Raw genomic sequence first — 15,548 nt, 5'->3', positions numbered from 1 at the left:
GTCATTGATGATTTCCCAGGCTGGAATAACTCTGAATATGTCCCTAGCTTAACCTACATGGATTGTGCAAACCCTTTTATTACTCTTTATTCTGAATAATAATTGACAAACTCGCCCTACCTGTATGTTTCCTCCTGATTCCTGAATATCACCGCACCCTCTGCATTACTTTTTATTTATTTGCAGTTACTTCACCCTTCCTTATTGCATATCATTATGACCTGGGACACTGTGTACAACTTTTTCACGGGGCCTTTGGTTTCTTGTGAAATTTGTTATATGGAAACAAAACAAGTAGGATTTTTTTAAAGCATTTAGCGTAGTTTAGCAAGTAAAGTCTGGACTCTAGCCTTACTGTCTGTATTAAAGTTTTACAGGCTTCTACTGAAATTGCTTTTTCTGAATAAATTGCCGAGTATAAGTATGTCACATGGTGCATTAGAGGCTGCAGCAAGTCAGATAGACCTGTTTGCAGGACATACAGCTTCATCTAGTCCTTTCCTCCCCAATCTGACTGACATTTAGCATCCTGTGTGGACATTAGCATGCTGTCACTGGGTCTTAAACAAGGGATGCAATGAAAATTAGTTGTATTTAACAATTATATCCACATGTTGATGAGTGAAGAGGAGAAATCGAGGCAAAATATAACCAGGTTAAACTTCAGTTTTGGGTGTTGCTGACTGTTTTTTCATTCCTGCTGTTCTCTTTCACTTTCATTTCTTGCAGTGTTTTCTATCAGCCTCCTCCCATTTGTTTACTTGTGATCTCTGCAGACTGAGGAGAAGGAATCTCACTGCATTGCTGCATATCAGTGCTTGATGTACATGTTTTATTTGTAGTATTTGTTTATACACTTGTTAGTCTTGTGCTCTCTATTGGGTTGGGTATGGCTAATGGACAAGTTGAACATTTTGTCCAAAAGCCTGCTGGTTCCTACCATAGTCATATGTCATTAGACAGTCTAAGGGCAATTTTGGGGGGAAGCCATTAAACCTAACTGCATGTTTTGAGATAAAGTTTTAAAAGCTGTCCTAGACTCCTGAACTAGGATTATATTGTAGATTTTTTTTTCTGCTTCTGATTTATAAAGATATATTAAGATACACTTGATTTTGTCCAAATGATTTAATTGTATATATTTTTTTATGTCACTTTCAGAGATGGCTCATCAGACTTATGGGAGTGAAATGGTGAACGGACACCTAGATGACTCTGATTATAGTCTGTTATATAAAAGTGAGGCAGATATGCTGGAACAGATTAGGCAATTACTTGAAGAAAACACCAAACTCAAAGGTAACAACTTATTTGTGCTTGTTTCTTATGGCTCACTGGTATCTACTAGTATCATAATGTATATAGTATAATTACAACTCAGGGTTATGTATTTATAAATTGTTCACCCATCAGTTCAGTTGTATTTGTGCACAGCCATTTATATACCTATTGTATCCATATGTATTGCGCCTCTCAATGTATAAATAACATATTCTGCCTACCTTGTAGCCAATATCCAAGAGCACAAAATCACAACAGTAAATGCTATTTATTCTAATAAATAAGCTGCTGAATCTCAGCTGAATGGACAAGAATCATTTATAAATACACCCCAAAGTGTCTCTCATATTCTAAAGCTATTGTAAGCAACAATATATGCAAGATTTTTAACTGTATCGTTTTCTCTTTGTTGTCATTATGGTTATTTATAGTTTTAAATGAAGTAACTTGTTAGCAAATCCAAAAGATTACAGGTTGTTTTTTTTTCATCTTCTACACTTTTGAGTAACTCCAGAAAAAAGATCTTTATTTGTTCCAAATACTGATAACCATAATTTGATTAAAAAAAGTGGGAAAGGGTTAGAAATGTCTGTGATGATTAGGACAGTTCACTTCTCATCTGGAGCTGGTGACTACCATCACTTCCAAATGGGAAGACAGCAATAGAGAGCTAACACAGGTTAATAATTCTGTTCAAAATTAGGGCGGAGGTCCGCTTTAATAATATTGAACGTTCCTGCTGTCCATTGCAAGATTACCCAAATTAATAATATGTATCTTCTATTTAAGAAACCATGAAGCAGAAAAGTCAGGAAATGAAGGAGCGTCTTGAAGAGCTTCTAAAGAGGGAAGAGCAAGCACGAGGTGATTCTGGACAACCAGAGTTTAAACAGCGTACATTTGAACTGAGTAAAGAAAATGAACTATTGAAGAAGGAGATCCAGCATTTAAAAGAAAAATCTCTGCATACACAGGTACATGTCATTGTTACTGATATTAGATAGATCAGTGGAGTCCTGAGCCCTGTACATAAAAGCTCTCAATGTCATTTAGTCATTAAAAAAAAACACACAGGAAACAGTTGATTCTTCTGCATATGAAGAAGCCTTTAAACAGCATTCCTAATTTTTCTGTGAAACAGCTTTATGCCATGTATGTCTGCTTTGAGCCACCTATCCATTCTGTCCCTTAGAGTGAAGAGGAGAGCCTGAAACAGCTGAAGGCACAGATTGTACGTCTCCAGGCAGAGAAGGCTGATCTTCTTGGAATCATATCTGAGCTGCAAGTGAAACTTAGCAGCTGTGCATCTGAAGACTCATTTGTTGAAATCAGAATTGCGGCAAGTTGAATCATTTTATTTTAAAAATACATTTTTTAATTTGAAATGAAGTAATGTATTCATTCTCTAATAAAACATTTCAGATAGTCTTGATTTAAAGTAAATGTAAATCCTAACAACCCTAAACCTATATTTGGTCTATTTGGTCACTTTTGGTCTGTTAAATATGTGCATTAATAGGCATGAAGGTCTGAAATATCACCACAGACATATCTGCTTTCATCTTTTGAAAACTTTTTACTTTTTATGTAATAGGCCCAATAGAACTTGTCTGGAGATATTCCAGATAACATTCGGAAAGGTATTATTAGGCTTGAGAAGGACTGAAATCTTTCCAGTGCAAGATCTCTGTCATAAAACCTGTGATGGTGCTGTCAAAAAAAAGGATGAAAACATGGCTTACAGAAACAAAATAATAGAAAGGTCAGCAGAGCTACTAACAGCTAATGAAGTGAGAAAACACATATGGGGTGTATAATAAAGTAAAATGGAAAATATAGAACATAGTAAAGGTTAAAAGAAATGTGTAAGTCACTGTACCGGAAATTCAAGCTCCAGTATTATTCATGAAATTGTTTTGTTTATACCTGCTATGTTCTACATTTACAGAATTAAAAGAAGTTGTAAGCAATACTAATAGTTAAAAAAATGTAAAGTTTTCTGTGCTTACCGTTGAGCTTTGTTGTGGTGAGCATGAACATGGAATAAATGACTGCACTCACTATTTTTGGTTCTACATTTCCTTCTGTAGGGAAAGGATACAGCAGCAAAGGAGAAGGAAAGAAAGGCAGGAGATGACACATCAAACCCAGAAATGATTACATACAGGTAAGCATACAGTATGCTGCAGTCACATGTGACAATGCAGGTCCACCTCAGTGTATAGGATGGAAACTCTAAAAGAAGCAATAAACTTCTAATGTAACTTCTTTCTTGGCTTTCAATATTTTTATTGAATTTTTACAGATACATGTATATTTAGGTCAACATTAAGATACAGGATATTAACAAAACTATCTAAATAGGGAACAAGAAGGTAAGATCATACACATAGTAACATTGAAGATCAAATCAGGTAACGTCTAGGTCACACAATTGCTATTGCTCTGGTCTATCTTAGTAAGAAGACTTCGTGAGATCAAAAAAGTAGAGCATATGCTATACCATCTGAAGACGATGGTAAAGATAAAACTATACCCAGCAAGGATTTTGAACAGTAGATCAAACCAAACCTACGTCCCCATTATATAACAAAAACAAAAAAAAGACAAACATAAAACAAAGAAACTACTGGGAGGGGAAGGGAGGGAAGAGGAAGTTGAGCAGATCAGTAACAGTAACGTATTATATCTCGTATTGATGGCCGAAAATATACATCACGTATTAGTAAAAACAATCCAAGGATCCCATATATCTTCAAATTTATCCAACGTGTTCTTTAGAGTGTGAGTCAATCTGTCATTGACCATTATCCAATTCAATTTAGAGTGTATAGGGTCCAAGGATATCGAGGGAGACTTCCACGCCTTGGCCAGAGAAATTCTGCCCGCCAGTAATATCAATCTAATCAACTTTTTTAAGGGACCAGGTAGGGATATATCAAGCTTGCCAAACAGCGCTGCCAATCGTTAGATGGATAATGTTGGATATCAGATCAAACACTTCGTCCCATGTAACTTCTTTCTTAAATGTGTCTCAAATATATTAGTAACTGTGCCCACAAGTGTGTTCTCCCATGTGTATTGAAAGTGCAGAAAAGGTTTGTCCACCACTCAAATGCCCAATCTGGGTGACTCCTTTGGGGATGAATTAGGTGCACAAGCTGGAAAGAAGTTCATCCACGCCTTATCCAAATACACTGTCTCATAGTAAATATACAGTAGCTTTCCCTTAGCTTTATTACACCAGACAGCGTACCCTGCCTGGGACTTTTCCTGATGTGATTTACCTAAAGGCCTAAACACTAGGATTGTGTTTTGTTGACTGAAATAATAAAACTTTTTATTCAATGAATATCCTATGATTGCTGCTGAATTTCTACTATGGACACAAGCAACATTAGCTGGAGAACAAGCAAAAACATTTTTATAGGCTTAACTAGCTGATTACCCGCCGTTGCCCGGTATTTATTTATTGCAATCTTATATTATACAGGAAAAGGAATCAAATAAAGCTATAGTGATTTTCTTCTCTGTGGTGTTATTTCATTTTTTTGCCTTTGATTGCACTCAGCCAATTGCCTTACGTTTCATAATTTGGCATTACGTTGGCATTATTACAGGCCAGAAATTTGTAAAAGAATCCAAAGTATGTAAAAATATATGTAATGCATACATACATACATGCAAATATACATCTGACATACTATACCAAGCAATTTTGGTTTAAATGTCTCCATGTGTTTCCTAGTGATGACAGACATACATACATACAAATCTAGTACTGACATATAGCACAGTGCTGTACAAAGATTACTGGTGCCCTCACATGAGTCTCAGCCATATGTATGGCAAGTTTGGTTTAAATGTCTCCATGTGTTTTTGAGTACACACATCCAACTTTAGCATCGACATATACCATAGTGCTGTACAATGAAACACTGAGCTAGACCCATCAGTCTCTGTACAGAGGAGCTGACACTCTAATGTCCCGTCACAGTCACACACTATTATACATTTATATAGCTCAGACATATACCATAGTGCTGTACAGAGAACACTGAGCCAGTCCAATCAGTCTCTGTACAGAGGAGCTGACACTCAAATGTCCTCCCACAGTCGCATACTAATATTATACATTTATATAGCCCTGACATATACCGTAGTGCTGTACAGAGAACACTGAGCCAGTCCTATCAGTATCTGGGCTGAGGAGCCGACACTCTAATGTCCCTCCACACTGTCACACATTATTATTATTATACATTTATATAGCTCTGACATATCTAATGTCCCCTTACAGTCACTCACCATTATTATACATTTATATAGCTCTGACATATACCATAGTGCTGTACATAGATCACTGAGCCAGTCCCATCAGTCTCTGCACAGAGGAGCTGACACTCTAATGTCCCCCAGTGCTGCACAAAGATGATTGCTGCACTCACATGGGTCTAAGTCATACTGTATGTCTAGCAGTTAAGTTGAAATGTGTTGATGCGTTTCCTAGTGATGGTTGAACATAGCAAGTTTGGTTGAGATGTCTCCATGCGTTTCATCCAAATATAGCTCTGACACATAGCACAGCGCTGTACAAAGATGACTGGTGCACTTACATGAGTCTCAGTCATATGTATGGCAAGTTTGGTTGAAATGTCTCCATGTGTTTTTGAGTGATGGTGGAACATACATACATACATACATATATCCAATTTTATAAATATAGATTCTTTCACCTGCATTTTCACCCCCACCCATGGATAGCCGTAGATTAAATTATATTGTAAATTGGTATAGCTATTATAATGTAATAATAATGTCAGTTTGTGTATCAGTTTGTCATAACATTAAAATATTATCATTATTTGTATTGGGATATTTGAGAAGTAATATTTACTGTGGCAGGACGACATCCTCCAATGAAGACAAAAGCGGCCAGGAATCTGAAGAATTGGCAGTCAGCAAACTTCTTCATAGCCTGCGCGAGGAAACTGAAAAGGTAGATCGATTGCAGAGAGAGCTAGCAAGCACAAATGACAAGTAAGTGCTTAGTAAATTAAGGAATGTCATTGATTTTATTCTGTACCCTGGTTTTAGGAGAGTGTTAAGATTGACAATAATGTCTGCTTCTCAGTATTAATACTACTATATTTTATAAACGAATTTTACTTGTTTATTTAGATAAACATAGAGTAAAATGATGTAGGATGCATCAGCAAAGACCTTGCTTTTCAGAATTTACAGTTCTAACACTTTTACATTTGTGAGCCAAAAACAAAAACATGGTGCATGTTCCTTCTGTGTACTAATAACCTATAGTGTCTGGTTTACTAGAAATGTAATACTCAGTAAGTAGGAACCCCAATTTTGGGATCCTTTGCTTGGACTTATGTAACAGTAAAATTGAATGTGTTCTGTATTATTGAGCTTACATTTTGCAGTACTATTTTCATAGTAAATTTGATTGGCTGTTCTAAATGACGTTAAAGATAATTATAGGTAGTAATGGAGTATGTCAAAGTACAGAGTTATATAACACAACTAGTTGTGCTTGGTTTAATAACTGGTATTATTTTGGGTTTGCAGGAGAAGGAAAATGACTTCCGTCACCAGACAATAGCATACATAAGTAGGTTTAAAGTGAACACAAAAGGACTGAGAAATGAAGGCTCCCATTGCTAACATACATTTTAAGGGGTCACAGTACAACTTAACTACAGTATACCAGATATTTGCAACAAAAATAGTAAATCGCTGGTTTAGTTGCAACAAAAATATAATAGCTGGTTTAGTTGAATAAGCCTCCTCTAACAAATATTAACATCTGTTTTGTGTTAGGCTATCAGATCTGGAAAAGAAATCTTTAAATTACATACATAAAGAAACAGAAACGGATCCAATACTGGAGCAAAATGTCGAAGACAGACAAACTGTAGAACTTGTAAGTAAATAGTGAAAATATTGAGCCATATTTATCTAAGTGTCCTAATTATAATGTATGTGTCATCCATTGCAATCAATCATATGCACATATTTATACAGAAAGAATGATTGTTATCCAGAGCAACCAGATTTTCATGTTTCCAGTTCTGAAAATGTGCAGTGTGATTTGTTAGCCTGTGAAGCCAAACTCTAGCATAAAATAACAAGAAAAGAAAATGAGCCCACTAGAAGGTAAAATAAGCCTTTTAGCAATTTATAGCTTCAGTTCAGTTTTTCTGCCGCTAGATGTCCTCAGTCTGATGGCCACTAATATTTATCAATTTATTTGAAGCCCAGGTTGTCCTAGACTCTTGGTAGCTTGTGACCAGACAGGTAATCATTTAACACAGGTGACTTGCCTTATCTGCCAAGAGATTAACTTTAATAATAACTATTGCATCTATGTTAGTTTAATACTTTTGACCTATGTATGAAGTCCGATATTAAGAAACCTTCCTTGTAGAAACTTTAATTCAGGAAGTAGGGTAAATAAATCTCCACGTTATTGATTCAGTATGTGTTTTTAGGAAACAGATATAGTTAAATTGTATAAAGCCCAACTAAATCTGAAATTGTACAAGGCAAATTCTATTTGAAATCTTTTTTTAGGGCTAATGTGATAGCACACTACATTTCCTCTCTTCTTTGAATTTAGCTGGTGGGTAGGTCAATTAGAAGTGACACAGAAATAGGAAGACAGTAAATGCCAGACTATGATTCCCAGTATCCCCGCATTTTAATAAAAACTGTGTAGACACATTGGCCCTGATTTATTAAAGCTCTTCAAGACTGGAGAGAATAGACTATCATTGGTTAACCCAGGTGATCCAACAAATCTGGAATTGATTTCTTAAAATAATTTGCTGTTATTTGGAAAATGTTTTCAATCCTGGACCAGATCTATTCTGGGTTTGCTGGAGCATCCAGGTTCACAAGTAGTAGATAGTCTTCTTCTTTAGTCTCGGAGAGCCTTAATAAGTCAGGCTCATTAGGAGGCAGGCACTTGTAGTTACAGGACATAGGTGGTTTAGAGTTTCCTTCACCACAATCTGTTAAACACAATCTAAAAGACACAAGAAGTCAGACAGCTGCACTGCCTATTTCAGCTACACAATGGGTTTTTACTTTTTTAAAGTTCAGTTCCAGAAGTAATATTTATAGTTTACACTGGATTGTTTATGATTGCTTTAAGAGATTTCATCAATTTAAAGTCTATTTATTTTTTATAAATCACAATGCACCTAGAATGCTGCATTCCAAACTTTAACGCAACACAGTTCACAGATTATTTACATTTGGGTGCTTTTTATAATAAAAAAGCACTGAACCACACTACAACACATGCATTGCCCGGCATTTGTCATTCGAATACAATGGTGCATGTTTTTTGTGTTAACAAAACACACAAAAAGGACCTTAGTAAAACTTTATAAGTACTTACATTTTTATTTGTCAGTGCGAATAGTAACAATGCCCAATAAGATCATGTATGTAAACTGAAGTGCATGGTTTTTTACAGTACACACAAAATGTTGTGTTTGTTTGAGTATTTTTTTTTTATATTTTAAAATATTCTAGTCATTCTAGTATGATCTGCTACCAGGCTCAGGAGGACCATGTCACTTCTGGTGTTTTGAAGGTGTTCATACTTTATTTAATGTTATTTTATTAATGTCTAATGCTCCAAACTGCAAAAAAAATGTAATTGTAAAAACCTATGTCTCCATTACACTGGACACAGAGCTCATACCTAGTATTTTATTATGCTAGTTTGTTTTGCGGTTGGTGACAATAATGGAAATGCTGAGCCATTGGTAATTGTATATGTGTTTGGTGTGTTCCTGATGGTGAAGACGGCTGTTATGTCGTAACCATATTTGAATTCTGTTTTGCAGCTGTCTGGGGAGGTGGAGATACTGAAACAGAAAGTAGAAAGTCTCAATAAAGAACTTTATGACACAAATGAGAAATTAAATGAGGCTCAGCAGATTAAGGATAAGCTGCAAGACAGGTAAATATAAGGAAGTTTAACAACAGATCACAGCTAATTAAATAATGAAATCTATGATGCGTTTAGAACAGCCATGCTTAACCAGGTTTTCACCAGAGGTTGCTAAGGCTGCGAACACACGTGCAATAATTGTTGCTGGTAACGAACGATTAATGACAGATTGTTAACAAAAAGAAGTGCACAACGACTGGTCAACGATGCCGACGAACGAGGAATCTCGCTGGAAACGTCCGATCGTCCTGGCAGATCTGATTGGGCGATGATCATTCATAATCCATTATGTGTACGGTTTTTCAGTGATCATGGATTGTTCTGTGATACACTTTCTCCTGTACATGTCACTTCCTGCATCGTTTGAAAGATCCTTCAAATGATCCTATCTAGTATGTACATTATTGGTAGGTTATATTTGAATGATCAAATCTTTACCGCATGTACAGAATTGTGCACAATACAATCATTCAAAATAATTGTGATTAATCGTTGATTGTTTGTTTTCAACTAGCAATGATTCCTTAGCAGCCTATAGATACAGCAGCTTGCATTGATGTTGTATGTCATGGTTTTTCCTACATAGACCCATCTATATTATATTGGTGCATTTACAAGGATATTTAAGCTACTTAGCCTTACATTTACAAAGAGACATACATTGGCATTTCTAATTTTTTACAAGCTTGAATAGAGGAGAACTCTGGTAATCATTTGTTTCACACTTGTTCAAATACTATGGTCTGCTATATTTGAAGAAATCATCCATTGCTATGCCCTTAATTATATATTACTGTTTAATTATATGCAGTCTTGAAATGCTACTTATTTTTCTGCTTTACAGATGTTTGTCTCTGGATAAGAAACTTGCAGATAACCAGTTTGATATGGATGAGCGACAGAAGCTTTTATATTCTACCCAGACTTTGGAGCTCCAAGTGGAGAGCTTGAAGTCTGAAATCAAAATAGAGCAAAGCAAAACTGAAGACCAAAAGTAAGTGTTCTGTGACTGGGAATGGCAGCCCAGTCCAATGATTGCGGTTTAGTAAAAACAATAAAAAATATATTGTTGTTTTAATAACCTACTACTATCTTCAATTGCATTACAGTAGTAATATTGGTGTTTTATAGTGAAGGAGCTAACAGTTATATATTACTTTTCCTGTGTTTGCCTTACAAATTACTTGCTTATGTTTCTTCAAAAAGGAGACTGCTGTCGGCTCTGCAGGATTCATTTGACAAACAGAAATGTGACTTTGAGCTTCTGAAAATCGCAGAGGTAAATTAGACTGTGCATGTTTTGAAGACCTCGGCAGGCTTTTTTTCTTTTTTTTTTTTAATAACTGAAAACATTGCAGTATATGCTTTAATTTCTTAGTTTGCTGCATCTGATGAAGAATCATGTCATGCAGATGATATTTAGCAGTGTTGTGGCTTCTCGTTTGAATGATTCTTTGGCTTCCACCCAATCTGTCAATGAAAGCTGAAGTACCAAGGAACCATGCTGTCTGCCCAATTTATTTTTGGCTACCCCTCTTGCTAAAAAAAAAAAACAGAGATCCTTTTTTACCTGTCCATAACGCGCTGGTCGACCTGGGTGTACACATGTCCAAAAATTGTCGTTGGAAAGGAACTTTCACGATCCTTTCCAACGACGAAAGACTGAACAATGCATGAACGAGCACTGTACATACAGCGCCATTCTGCTCTATGAAAAGGGGAGGGGGAGAACGATGTAGTGGAACCTCACTGCGCTCTCTACCCTTCACTTTCACAATGATCGTTTGTCGTTCGTGCACCTGCCACGATCCATGAACAATGAGCTTCACACTCTCGCCAGATTCTCGTCCGATATCAGCCCTGAGGCAATCATCTGGCCATAGTCCTTTTTGTAGGCTATATTACGATCCTATTAAATTTTACTCCATTGGATTCTTAAAACAAAGTCACTGAATAAATTCTTCTGTATTGTCCTTGATAGCTGCAGAAAGTTGCAGACTGGCTGTTTTTGCCTTTTACAACCAGTGACCTATTCCATACAGTCATAGCTGTTACTCGTCCTGGTAGCCGGTGAGATATGATATATATCATGGCAGGCCAATTGTTACTGATGGTTCCAACAGCAGCCATAAGTGTTTAGATTTAATGGCTGAACCCTTAACAATAAGTTGAAGTAAACAGCACGTCCACTTCTATAATGCTTCATTGGTTAAGCTCCTTATCTATTTAAAATCTTACAGAATATAAACAAAAGCTGAAACTGCCTCTATGTTAACCATATCTGACACTAATATCTTTTTTGTAGTCTCTATAAAAGGGTCCTCTATGTTACATTCAAAATTTGCAATCATGAAAATAGCACCTATTCATCACAATATCGCTGAATATACTTTTTTCTTCTGCCCAGGCTGAGAAAGTGCCCAAAGTACAGCTGACACATTTAATGGGAAAGCTGGATACATGTGAAAAAGCCCTTGCTAAAAAACAGTTAGAGATCGATCAACTAAAAGAAGAAGTCGCAAAACAGAGGGAAAATGCTGAGACAATAGAGCTTCTCAAAGCTCAGGTAAGAAATCTAAAAAGCATCAAAGCCAGTGGGCATTTTAGAAAAAAACAGCCGAAGGTCCACAAAAGCTTTGTAAATACTTGCTGAAGCCCAATATATTATTGTTACAGAGCACTGTTAATGTATCTTTTTTTTTTTTTTTAACGGTAGATTGATGTTTACTGTTCTGATTTTCACGCGGAGAGAGAGGCCAGGCAATATATTCATAGAGAAAAGGAGGACTTGGCAACACAGCTGACACTTATGTTAGAAGAAAATGAGTCGCTGAAAGGAAGGTAGGTATGCAACAACTGTCTATAATAGCTCTGGATTGTCGATTATGGAAAGGCTTGAACTATCTCACTAGTTCTTGCTGTTAAGGGCAGTGATTTATAATCTGTGTAATTACACAGAAGGGAAGTGGGCAGTTTTAAAGGGCCAGCTACTACTGTTACAGATAGTAAATCCACAGCGATGAAGTAGGAAAAGAAAATATTTTTTTTTCTTTCAGGCATTCCATAGAACAGCTTCAGAGACGCCATGTGCCATCAGAAGGTGCCCACCTTGTACCAAGAGGTAAATTAAGTGTTCTGTGAATTAAGTCATTCTCTGTTTTAACATATTTACACACATAATAAAGTGTAATGTCACTTTTGGAGTGGTGGGAGGGTGTTTGGAATTTATCAAAATTACATCAAGGCTGCACATGCAGCACAATTTATATCTTAGATTGTAAGATTTTCATTTTTTTTCTTACCTGTGTCTGATTAGGTGGATTTTTCTTAACTTCCTTTCTTGATACACATCAGAAAGTGAGATTATAACAATAGGTTTGACCCATCCTTTTACACTGATAATGCAGACTTTTAGATTTGTGTGGTTCTTTTTTAGCTAGCGGTAAATCATTTTGTTTTTCCTTTACCAACACTGGTAAAAATAGAAAATAACACATTTTCTTTGATACATTTTTTCGGTCACATATAAAATTCTTTTTATGACAGTATTGCTAAAATACCTATTTTTAAAAGAAAATGTATTATTTTATTTGGAGCGGTATCAAGGTTATCGCCAATAAGTCCCATAGTGGAAATGTAAATTGTTGTGGTCCATAAGGGGGATATACAGGTATGAGCACTGAAGTGGTAATGAGGTATAAACATAAAATGTACAAACACCTAATTAAAGCTATGTCTTTTTTGTTGTTCAGAAATGTTTAACAGATTCTTGCTATAATTACACCTCCTAAGTGTATAAATATGTTGTTTTTGCAGGAGCAGATAACGTGGGGCAGCCAAGTATAGTACCAAAGTGTCCCAAGTGTGATCTGGTTGCACCAGACTTGGACACGTTACAGATTCATGTCATGGAGTGCATCACTTAGATGAATGCTGCTGATCTTCAAAATAATTTAGCTGCAAAAAATGTTTGAATTATCTGTCTGACAAGCCTGTTTTTAAGTATGTTCTATGACATAGTTTATGTTGCTTAGGTTTGTTTCTTCATAGCATATACTAACTGTTCATCATGATGTTACTATATACATAGAAAGTAGCCAACACTCAGCCCCTTACTGTATCATCCATACATTATGCCTTGGCTGATGGCACCTGACATACTGATATTCAATCGTTAAACCAGGCAGAGAATGTTACTTATGCAATTATTTGCTATATTTGCCTGAGGAAATATTACTTTTACATATAAGATAGTACAAGTATGTAACTGTTTTTATGCAGTAAAATTTTGAGATGCAAAATTCTGTTTGCCAATCTTATAGATGAGATTCACTTCTAAAGGCTATACAGCAGCAATTACAAAGCCTAGAGTCGACTGATAAATTGAAAGTCCTGTGGCCTCTGTTCTATGCATTAATTACTTATACAACCTACCAACTTTGAGTTTCCTTTTACAGCAGCCATGATTTTGGCAAATGGCAGAACATCTTATTTGCTTCCAGTTACTACTTGCTGTTAATCCTGTGCACAGTACTGGGACTTTTATACAACATTCTTTTACATAAATAGGAAAACCACTGATGCTTATAAACTGATTAGACTCTTGGTAGGTGGAGTATTGTGTAATATAATGTAGAGCGATTTGTCATTTTTACAAATTTGAAGATATAATTGTTAAGAGTTATTGTATGTATATATATATATATAAACACTACGCACCTTAAAACCTATTTCATTTCAAATATAGTTTATTTTATTGCTCTATTTCATATACAAGACTGTCTATAATATTCCTTTAGTGGAAACATATACACTAGTAAATATGGCTATCCATCTCATTCATACATGTAAACCTTTTATTTTATGGAAGAACTAAGTGCTAATCTGTGTGTGAAAAGAAAGGGCCATTTTACTGAGGTTTAGTAAGTAATTACTACGCCATTCTTTCACCCAGGAGATAAGTAGTACATTGAACACAGGATTACCTTTAGCACTGAAAGCTATTTGGGAACACATGTACAGGACCTTACAATAATATCCAGAAATTCTTATCCTTTCATATGGTCTCATAGAAATCCATCCTTCATTTAACTACGCTAATAAAAAAAACTGCATTTCCCTGTTTTTCTTACCTCCGTGTTATTACAGTACTTAACTTACAGTAGTTTCTTTTACAGTATCATTATGGTGATAACCACAAAATTTTACACCAGTTTTGGTGGATCTGTCTTGAATATTAATTTCTATACAATAAATATTGAGAATATATTGCTTTACAGTAATCACAGTACTGTAGGCACAGTGGTTATAAGCTTCAAGTTACACAGAAAATCATTTTCCGCATTCCATGAGAATCTATGATCTATACAGAAAAGCTTTATCTAATTTTAATGAAGAGTTGGGGGCAGACATGGCTTGCGAGTGGGGAATGAAAAAAAAAAGTTGCAGCAGGTAATTACAATCTAGCAAGAGTTTGTTTTGCAAGTGCTCTTTGTTGATTGGCTACAGTTGTTTTATGAATATAGGATTTCCTTAGTTCATAAAAAAGAGAAGTAATGAAACGCACAAGCTGAAAGTGATGATTGTCCATGCCCAGCTCTGTCTGTGCTATGTGATCTTTGAGATTAAATATATCCGCTGAACCCAGTGCAAGTAGTGTACGGTGCTGCAGCATGAAGACAGATATGCTATACTTGGAGTTGCCATGGTTCAGCATACGATTCACTTCCTTGTCCACTATTTGCACAGTCCGTATTGTTCCATTTGAAGGAACATAATAAACTGTTCCTCCTTTAACTTGCAGTAAGTGATAAGCATTTGTAAAATCTGTTGGGTGTTGCTCAGTCACAAGAGCCCATCTGCACTTATTACAGGACAGCTGGCTAAAGGCCTTCCTCACAACCCAGCCTGCAATGTACATTTCAGAATTGTTAACAGCCATCGATAATGAATTGGATGAATAGATGTGATCGGGCAGCTCAATGCTGGTGTCTGCAAACGGAGAGGAAATATTCTGTCTGTAGCCACACAAACTCTGATCCATGCTTGTGTCTCCGAAGACAACTTCAGAATTAAAATCTGTATCTATGAACCTGCTCTGTGACAACAGGTTTTCTATTGCACATCTTACTTGAAATGCTGTAGGACTTGCTTTAGATTTACCTAAAAGGACAGAACAGAGAACACAATCTGAATGGTGTTATACATCATAACAGAAATGTAGTACATTGTTGATTTCCAAAATAAGTCAGCTAGGACATGTTTATCTAAGTATGCACCATCT

General features: G+C 35.9%; 1 protein-coding gene across 1 annotated transcript; it reads left to right on the top strand.

Annotated features, from left to right (window-relative positions):
• Nucleotides 1–731: 731 nt before the first annotated feature.
• On the top strand, nt 732–14,389 carry OPTN (optineurin). Its single transcript, XM_072401767.1, has 14 exons — nt 732–823; nt 1,162–1,299; nt 2,071–2,255; nt 2,474–2,620; nt 3,372–3,448; nt 6,187–6,321; nt 7,120–7,222; nt 9,159–9,274; nt 10,110–10,259; nt 10,472–10,544; nt 11,673–11,831; nt 11,982–12,106; nt 12,322–12,386; nt 13,082–14,389. Exons 2-14 carry the CDS (start codon nt 1,164–1,166, stop codon nt 13,189–13,191), a joined length of 1,581 nt encoding a protein of 526 aa, XP_072257868.1. The 5' UTR covers nt 732–823; nt 1,162–1,163; the 3' UTR covers nt 13,192–14,389.
• Nucleotides 14,390–15,548: the final 1,159 nt, after the last annotated feature.

The sequence above is a fragment of the Pyxicephalus adspersus genome, chromosome 2 (assembly GCF_032062135.1).
Source record: "Pyxicephalus adspersus chromosome 2, UCB_Pads_2.0, whole genome shotgun sequence".
Lineage (NCBI taxonomy): Eukaryota > Metazoa > Chordata > Amphibia > Anura > Pyxicephalidae > Pyxicephalus > Pyxicephalus adspersus.
This window is presented reverse-complemented; position numbering and strand designations above follow the sequence as displayed.